The sequence below is a fragment of the Mya arenaria genome, chromosome 13 (assembly GCF_026914265.1).
Source record: "Mya arenaria isolate MELC-2E11 chromosome 13, ASM2691426v1".
NCBI classification, from domain to species: domain Eukaryota; kingdom Metazoa; phylum Mollusca; class Bivalvia; order Myida; family Myidae; genus Mya; species Mya arenaria.
Window position 1 is genome coordinate 16,825,391 of NC_069134.1, and position 10,448 is coordinate 16,835,838.

Genomic DNA, 10,448 nt, shown 5'->3' on the forward strand with positions numbered 1-10,448 from the left:
CAGCAGTCCATTTGGTATGTTTGTCAGCAGTTCATTTAGCGTGTTTTTCAGCAGTCTATTTACTATGTTTGTCAGCAGTCCATTTAAAATGTTTGTCAGCAGTCCATTTAGTATGTTTGTCAGCAGTCCATTTAAAGTGTTTGTCAGCAGTCCATTGAGTGTGTTTGTCAGCAGTCCATTGAGTGTGTTTGTCAGCAGACCATTTGGTGTGCCTGTCAGCAGTCAATTTGGTATGTTTGTCAGCAGGCCATTCGGCGTGTTGTCAGCAGTCCATTTAATGTGTTTGTCAGCAGACCATTTAGTATGTTTGTCAGCAGTCCATTTAGCGTATTTGTCAGCAGTCCATTTGGCGTGTTTGTCAGCAGTCCATTCAGTATTTTTGTCAGCAGTCTATTGAGTGTGTTTGTTAGCACTCAATTTGGCATGTTTGTCAGCAGTTCATTTTGCGTGTTTTCCAGCAGTCCATTTAGTATGTTTGTCAGAAGTCCATTTGGTGTGTTTATCAGCAGTCCATTCGGCATGTTTGTCAGCAGACGATTTGGCGTGTTTGTCAGCAGTCCATTTGGTGTGTTTATCAGCAGTCCATTCGACATGTTTGTCAGCAGACGATTTGGCGTGTTTATCAGCAGTCCATTCGGCGTGTTTGTCAGCAGACGATTTGGCGTGTTTATCAGCAGTCCATTCGGCGTGTTTGTCAGCAGACGTTTTGGTGTGTTTATCAGCAGTCCATTCGGCGTGTTTATCAGCAGTCGATTTGGCATGTTTGTCGGCAGTCCATTTGGCGAGTTTGTCAGCAGTCTATTTGGCATGTTTGTCAGCATTCTTAAATTGCCATTAGGCCACACGAAATCTATAGTAACGATCGTCAGCTTTTGGCCGAGAAAACTTGGGACAAGCGGGCGAAATAGATATTCAAATTTTGAAAATAGAAGCGAGCGAAGGCGAGACATTTTTACTATAGCATTGATATATGGATTGATAGTCCTAAACAAATGTATGACTCAACCTTGTTAGTTAAATGAAATTCCCCCATGAAGTTTTCCGGAAGTTGTCAGATACTTAACATGCTTTTGCTTGGTTTCCATTTTCTGAAAAATAGCTGCGGTAAATTCGACGAAAACTACCATGAGGTCGTAATAAATTGGTTTCCCGCCTAATACTATTTCCAGTCCTATGTCCTCGTAAAATGCATTTATATGCATGTAATACGTAATATAAATTTTACCATTATACTTTCTATCTGCTGTGATAATTTTAAGACGAATGTCTGACTCATTACGAGAAACCCATTATATAAAAACATATCCTTGTTAAGATTGCATAAATATAACTTTTTGTTTGTTTGTATAATTCGCCTGGCTAACATTTCTTTATAACAACATGCTATATGTCGACTGTTTAACTATTCACAGACATCTCAATGGTTCATGTAGAAAAAAAAAAGAAAGTTGAAATAAATTTGTTATTGGTAAGTATTCACTTTTTTCACAATCTTAAAAAATATCCATAAACCCTTGTCCATTGAAAATTGTGAATATGTATCACCATTATAATTTCCCTTTGTCAAACGATTAAAAACTCGGTATATATTAACAAGAATATACCTGTCGCAAATGTTAACGACAACATTGATGGGATGATTCATTCCAGGCGTTTACCTTGGCACATTAGCCATAATGCAGCCATTAATGAATGAGGGTAGACCTGTATAGATATGGTAATTATTGCATGTAAAGATAATTATGTCAATTCATTCCCATTTTGTATCCATCTTCATTGCTTCTTTCTTCTTCTTCTTCTTTAATGTATACATACACCAATGTTTCATAGTTGATAGAAACGCATGTATTTGGTTTGGTTTTTCCAAAGGTATATATATAGTACAGTTCGATCCAAGAGCGAGAATGGGAGGTAATGCAAAATATTGAAAATCAGATACTTCCTCGGCGAGTATCGTCCCCCATCCGTTCATGGGTCATAACCGGTCATTCAACCAGGAATTTACGATCTTCCCGATCTATCTTCGCTTTGTTCACAAATAAGAATACAATGAAATTCAAATTATTTGATTTTGTTAAGAACACTTTGATTTTTGTTTGGGAATGCTTCTGAAAATAAGGGATTTCAGAGGCTATATATTTTGGAGGTAAAAACAGGGTCCGTCGCTTGAGGATGTAAGCGGGTACCGGCTATGGCAAAGAAGGGTAAAATGGCCTTGTTTATAAACTCAAAGAAAGCGATTACGCACCTAAATGTCATCCTTACATGTATGGATTAATTTCCACATATCTTCTGAAATAGCCTCTTAGACATTAACTGCGAAATGACTAATTGGTTACCATTCGGGTGGTGGGTGGATACATGTTGTATAATACTCTTTAACGTGTTTCTGAAAACATGTCGCTCTCTTGGTGTAATATGTTATATATCAATTCATGCCATCCCTGTTTATTCAATTACTTATAAGAATGTTTCAACTTATGTTTACCCTCATTCGAATTATGATAGATATAATATATATATACACATGAAATCAAACTTAAACCTATTCAGCCGCGTCGTTGATGTAAAAATTCGGCTCATAATTTAAATGCATAATGTGCACGTGACTGACATGGTTGGTTCAACGATGGTCCACCCGTGTGTGCACTGTTACTATTTTTAACGAACTCTTCGCGGAAGGAAAAGTTACCATCACGCACACTGATATTAGTTGTATGTAACCCCACACTGTCAATTTGGCCTGCTCAGTACGGGATTTGTGTCTTAACAAATCCCGAGGTCTGTCTTGTAATGTGCATTGTGTAATTCAGGCAAAGGCCTGCATGCATCTCACAGAAAATATGTATCTTCTTAAACTGGTCTAAACTTGGTAATCAAGATATGATTCTTATTCCAGCTTTGGGTTTGAAGAAGAACACAAGCGTTTGCTTGTGCATGTAAAGCTCTCTAAGATACTTTGTGAATTGTGCATTGTAGATGGCAACATGTCATTATTGATACGGGTATCAGTGAAACACTCCGTTGTTCTGGCAACCAGTGTGATATGCTTTGTCAAGTCACGGCGTTTGCTGTTCAAAAGGCATGCTTCTCGCATGCTGTCAATCCACTCGTTAATATCTCCGACTCGCATAACTGTTATGTCCTTCAAGATATCATCATCCATATGTATGTTGAGTGATATTATAACAAATTTCAAATTATGTCGTTTAATCGTTTTAACAATATACATAAGTCGTTAAAACGAGAATTATTTCTATTATAAGAGTTTAATTGCGTCATACAGGCGAAAACCTGTTTCGAGTCTTTTAGAGTCTCTGCTTGTACTTCTACGACACAAACGAAAGGGTGGCATTTTATGCTAGGTATTGTAAAAAATACATACTTTCTGTATTACATGATGTTTTCTAAGAATACCCCTGAGCGTAAACAAGTATCAAGCAGAACAATAGTCAAAGAATTGTCAACAGGTATGTGTGTGTGTGTGTGATCTTTTTAACACTCACAGTTGGGTTGATAGTTCAAAAGACAATTGATCAGAATAAAGTGGACCCATTGAAATAGCTATTCAATGGCTTTCAAATAATTAAGACGTGACTTGTGTTTGCAGTCTCTAACTTTGTTTATTTTTAAGCATATTCTTCTGAAGGCGTATCGACTTTAGGGCTGGGCAAATATTAAGTAAATATAAGCACTTTGGATACCGTCATTGCACGGCCAATGTTTACACGAGTCTACTATTTGAAATATATCGTATCCAAATTTGATAACAATTTCTATACGATACCAACTATTAACATGTAAAAAGTCAATGCGTATTTGTCTCTGAATGTGATAAATTATTCGGAAATCAATCCTTGTGAACCAAAATTGGGTACACACTGATAAGATTTATTTCTTAAATAATTTTCAATTCCATTTGCCTAAAACTGATTATGTTTTAGGAAAACATTGTGATTTGTGCTTGATTAATGAGCAGACACAGGTTGTGTGTTACCAACGCCAACATATATCTCTGTTAGGGGCCCAGTATTAGGTGGACTGTGCAGGTGCAAGGTAGATGATTTAGATAAAAAGACAGGTACGTGTGAATTACATAATATATAAGTTATTTAAATTTCTGTTTATTTTTCAAGTTATCTAATTAGATATTTGATTGATAAACTATATATTTATTCATAAAAGAGAGCATGGAGTATATTTTTTTTTTAAATTTATTATTATATTTGTATTAACTGTATCTTTTGTTATTTACGTTATTACATGTTATTAAAGTTGCTATAGTGACGAAATCGATTATAATATCATTAGTTTTGTTATCATTATATTATTATACTCATTATTTTTATCCACCTGAAACTACTGTGAAATCACAGTATTAAACGTAGCTAGGTATATTAAAGCTTCAATGTTATTAGGAAGCTCTACTCTGGAAAAATAACTGTTTCTTAACATCACATCATCAGTATCATCTCGGTATTTTCCTAAATATGTTTCATAAATACATAATATTTTGCCCCATATTAATGGGGAATACTGCGGGTGGTGAAGGGAACCAAAACAGTAGTAAATATTTCAGAAGTGTAACAAAATGGTATATGAAACAGTGCGCCGGGTGTTAAAAACTTTGTTTAAGTACATAGTAACGCAAAGAACTTTCATGTTTAAATAAAATGAAATATCTTGTAAGAAAAAAACTGCTTGGTTCTGTTCTTTTAAAGTTAACATCGTTGTTAACGGAATCGTTGTTAACTTTCAAACCGTTACTGCTCTGGAAGTGTAATGGATAAACTTGTGATCTGCAGTATATCTGACAAGATGTGAGCCAACTGTCTCAGCTGTAATTGAGTTACCAGTTATGATAATCGCAATTGACCTGTGGACAAAATCGATCTAACGATTATGTTCATCTTCAATAATCCCAGATCCGTGCCTTTTTGCAAAAAAGCCGCACAATATGTATCGGCTCATCGTTGCTATCTTTGAGGGCAGATCTTAAAACGAAAATATATTATCACATACCTTGCAAACGTTTTACCACGTCGATAGATTGTTGTATTTCCAAATGTGACACACATAGATTTTACGGTATATGTTGAAGAAATCCTAATTTATTTGTCAAATTATATAAACGGGAATATATCTGAAATTAAACTTAGGAAATTTATTTTTATTTTTGCATATATTTTTATTTTTGCCTTATCAAAATGGTGTTGTTGTTTAGCGTCAATCTTAAATACTTATCTAGTTATCCTGAAAAAAAACGAACCATTGAAAAAACGTATACTAAATGTGTGATATCCTATGTGGAATCAATTGTTAGATATATTTCCACTGCAAAAGAACTTAAAATTATACTTTATTTAATTGTATTGACCATCGAAATCACGCAAAATGCATCTGATTTTCTGATACCAAATGTGGGAATACTAGTCCATACTAGTATTGAGCATGTTGTTTGTAGTCGGAATTATTGTAAAGGAAATTAAAAAATATTCGACAAGATCGATGATCATATAAAATGAGTTTGATTGTTTTTTCGATCGGGAAGCCCAAAACCAATCCGTTCGCGGACGTAAAACATAGAAACGACTTGGTATGGCCTTATCACTGTATAGCCAATCTACCCTTCTAGCCTTAAGCGATATTCTTGTTTGATACGCATATATTTTTTTTTCATTATTTTTTACGAAATTATAAATGCCTATTATTTTCCTGCCATTTCATTATGTACGCGTATTGATACTGATGGTTTATCCGACATGAGATCACAAATAGACACCAGCCGTATAGTCTTATCACATCAATCAATGATAGCTTTTAAAGTCTTTTCATTGAAATTTAAATGACTTTAACAACTTTGAAAATTCCTCTTCAGTTAACTGTTGACAATGTTTGTTTCAAGCACTTGTCTAAAGAATAGGTGGAATGAAAGGCTGTTGAAAGCCCTCAAGAAAAGAGGCCTGCTGTCTTTACTTAAAAACCTAGACAAACGACATGCATTTCACGACTTTTATTCAGTTGGTCTACTTGCTCCACGGAGTCACAGGAATGCCTTTTATCCGATGTTTATAGTTCTATCGACTGATTTGAATTCAAATTTACACACTTGTTACTTCAATATATCAAAGATTATGTTTTTTTGTAAATTATGAGACAGAAACATTAAATGGACACAACGTAGGCTTAGCTTGTCATTATAAGGGCATTCAACAATGTAAAATTGGGTTGGGAATGCCGAAAAATACAATATTTGTTAAGTTCATGTTTAACTTAGTTTTGCCGAACATTTTTTTCAGGAGTAGAACAAATATTCTTTGCAAAAATACATTCATTTCCTGGTTACAAAAAGGCAAATATTTTTCTTAAAATACCCGCAATCACCACAAAGCGGCAATATATTGTTGATCGGGTATTCTGTTTATTTTGATACACCGTGAATACATAGCAATTTGGTATACAAACGTTTCCGTTAAAATGTAAATGCTTTCTGACTGAAAAACGGATAAAATCGTATTCTAAGGCGATCAAAGCCTTTCTACAACTATCTATGTTGCAGCGGATGTATGTTTTATGCTTGTTAAATATTGAACCTAAAAACTAAATAAAACAAGGTTTTTTTAACATTTATGTTTTGGTACGTCAAATAAACTTTTTCGATTTAGAAGGACCTTAAACATAATACATGCAGTAAACAAACTAGCCCTTGTTACGAATTACGATATAATGTTACCATTGTTGTTTAAAAACAGTCAGTACCAGGAATAGAGAATATACGGTAACCATTCTGAGTCTATACTGTGGCAGATTTACACCTTGTATCGAATTAAGATGTCATCTTACCAAAAACATGTGATGCAATATTAAAATGTTGCAGTCAGTACCAGGAATACAGAAAATAGTCAAAATACGGACAACCATTACTGTTGCCCTGTGTGGCAGATACCTTGTTAACGGGTATTATATTTCTATAATGTGTCTGTGTGTCAACATTTCCACAAATACCAGTGTGTGTATTCCACGTGACAAATTACATCATATATGCTGCGTCGGAAGGCCACATTTTGCTTAAAATGAAGACTTAAATCAAAGATAACTTTTCCTTTACTACACTATTTTAAATAAAACTAAGGGCAGTTTATGCCGCTTAAATAGCCCCGCCTTCCTTGTATTACCGAAGTTTGATAAGGTGATTAGTTTCATCAAACACTTCGACAAACCTGTTTCCAAAATAGTGTTTTGACGGTGCTCCGTCAGACGGCCGTACTGTGAAAAGGTTTGTCGAAGTGTTTTAAGAAACTAAACCCTAAATCAAACTCTGGTAAAAGACTAAAGGTGGGGCTCCGTAAGCGGCGTAGACTGAGCTTTGTTTCATTTAAAATGGTAAAGAAATAGTTATCTTTGTTTTAAGTCTTCATTAGAAACAAAATATTGCCTTCCGACGTAGCATTTATGACGAAATTTATCACGTGGTATACACACACTGAATACGCATGTACACAATGTATGTAAAGGACAAACAATACATTTCCTTATAAGACTTTCATGCTCCGTTATCAATTTCGTTTCAGGATGAAAGATACAGCAAGTCATAGAAAGAGAACAAAATCTGAGAGTGACCGTACGGCCGACCACAAGGCGGCCGGGAAAGGTCAGCACCATGGTCCTCCGCATGGCAGCAGTCAGCAAGGGAGCCACCATGCCGGAACTCAACACGCCCATGCAGCGAGTCATCACAAAGCCGAGCATAAAGCCGACCACGGGCATCAAAAGGGGGAACACGGCCACCACAAAAGTGAACACGGCCATCATAAATCTGATCATGGCCAACACAGGGCAGGTCATACCCATCATGGTCATCACGGCGACCACGGTCACCATGACGACTTCCATCATTCGGCGTCCTCCCATGTGTTCCGACAACGCACAAATACCATGTTGTCCAGAGGAGGCCATTCCGTTCACGGCCACGGCCATGATATTGATAAACGAAGTGTCGCTACGAACGAAGGACCACCTCCCGTTGTTTTTTATGAAAATACGTATAAACTGACTCCCGATTGTAAAGTTCATGAGGGCAAAATAAGAGATGCCATCCAAACGGTCTTAGAGGAAAACATAACCGAAAACAAGTATGACCCGAGCATTTGTGGTTCAAAGTGTAAAATTATCACTGAAATCATGAAAGAGCGTGTGAAACAACTAGACATGAACAGGTTCAAATTTGTTTGCATGGCAAACATTGGTCAGTTGTATGACCAGTCGATGGTTGTGACGTCACGCTGCCTCTGGGACCATCGATTTGACAACGCTGTTAGCGTTACACACAAATCTGGAGACATCATAGCTGTCGGCTTAGTATTTGCTATATATGCTGAATAGAGTTGTGAACATACGATTTAAGGACAAATTCAAATGAAAGACATGATTAAACTGTTTCTTGCTTTATGAACTGCCGCGTGTGTATACTAGTTGTTAATACATATTGAAAGTTTCTAACCCGTCTTCTTGGATGGATTTGTTTTCACGTGTTGAAGTCATGGTCTCCTTATATATAGAGTCAACGACAGCTGCGACATCTTCATTTATGTTCACGCACTGCTTCCGTTGGTTTTATTTAAATGAAATAGACAATATCATCCAAATATTTAATATTTAACAATTTACTTTCATATATGTATCCATTCTCGACACCCCAGCGTATCATAGTATACGGTGGGTGCCGAGGATGATATGTATCGGTCGTTTTCAAAATAGATTGGGGTAAGCCTCTCACATCTGGACACACACATTTTGGTGCACGGATGTGTAATACAGTGTAGATATGGAAACACTTAAAATATGGAGTATTTGATAGGCAATGATGAATGTGAGACCGCGTAGGCTCATCCCGTAGCTCACGTGACATATATGCGTTACATGTTTGCTATATATATATATATATTATGGTCGGGACTAAGCTTCGACTTTGACTGACAACCGGTTTTCGAATGACCGCCTGTTTGAACGACCGCAGTTTTACTATATTCGTAACGTATATAACTCGTGCAAAGGGGAAAAGGCATGGTCATTATGCATAAAGCCGTAATGTATTTATAAATATTGATGATGATGATGATGATGATGATGATGATGATGATGATATGATGATGATGATGATGATGATGATGATGATGATGATGATGATGATGATGATGATGATATGATGATGATGATGATGATGATGATGATGATGATTATTACAATTAGCTATTTCTTTTTTCCCGCGCTTATTCAATATGCAATAAGTTAAAAGCAACCGTACCCCATTCAACATATACATGTACATTGATTTTTTGAAGTTATGAATAAAAAAATTAATAATTCAACAGTTAATCAAATATGAACACCTAAAACTTGTTTAAATATTTAAACAGTCTTACAATAATTGAATGAGAGGATACAAGTCTGGATTTTTATTTTAGTTTTTTAATGGATGATAAGTTTAAATGATTTATGAATTTTTCAAACGCACACAGTTCGCCTTTTATTAAAAGTTATCATATTTCAAGTTGCCGTATAAACCCACCAAGTTTGCCCCCTTATATTAGCCTCCGGGTTCAAATTTAACTAAAGGTACAACTGTAAGTTATTCAAAAAGGGTAATTATATAGACTTATCAAACTCTCTCTCTATATATATATATTTATTTGATCATTGTTGTCGATGAAAAAAGAGTCAAAGTGCATCTTTCACAAAATACCTGTCAATTTAAGAAAAGAATCGGACCATTTAAATCTATGAAAAACATGCGCACGTGTGAAAGATGGCGAAATGTTGAAGGAGATAAAACGATTATATTAAATAAGTCTTGAGGATTAATATTTTATTGTTGATCAAGTCTAAGAGAGGTACTATACCATTTTCACTCCGATCTACCTAAAATTTCAGCCTGACCTACAGGGTTTCTCCGTTCTTCGACTGATATGAAACCGGAAGTCACCATTCGTCAAACAGGAAGTGTTTTTTAACAATTTTACATTCGGAAATCAACCTCTACAAATATGACCATATACAGCTCAAGTTACCTTATTGTAACCCTCATTGCAGCATGCTTCTCCATGAAGGGCTACCATATCCTTCATTCAGGTACCAGGTTAGGTACTAGTACCATCTCTAAGACCATACTGTTTTAGGAACGCCCTTGTGATGATACCCGACTGTTACCAGCATTTGTGCCACTGGAAGAATGTTGTTATAAAGCACAATCATCATACCTTCGATTGCTTTCTTTGGTGCGATGAATAACCAGTCTGATAGTGCTTTCTTCAGTTGAACAAAAGTTTTTGCTCTTCATCGGACAAAAATTGTATAAAGCTAACATAGAAAAGTCTTTGATAAACAATCGACCAAACCAATGAAGTTCAACATGCTTTAAACATGTAGAAATTGACCAATCTTGGACCACA

General features: G+C 35.8%; 1 protein-coding gene across 1 annotated transcript; it reads left to right on the forward strand.

The window, feature by feature from the left end:
- Positions 1–2,199: 2,199 nt before the first annotated feature.
- Positions 2,200–8,499, forward strand: LOC128214885 (dynein light chain Tctex-type 5-A-like). The gene is made up of 2 exons (XM_052921590.1): positions 2,200–2,204; positions 7,572–8,499. The coding sequence occupies exon 2, from the start codon at positions 7,573–7,575 to the stop codon at positions 8,380–8,382; it is 810 nt and encodes a 269-aa protein (XP_052777550.1). The 5' UTR covers positions 2,200–2,204; position 7,572; the 3' UTR covers positions 8,383–8,499.
- The last annotated feature ends 1,949 nt before the right edge of the window (positions 8,500–10,448 follow it).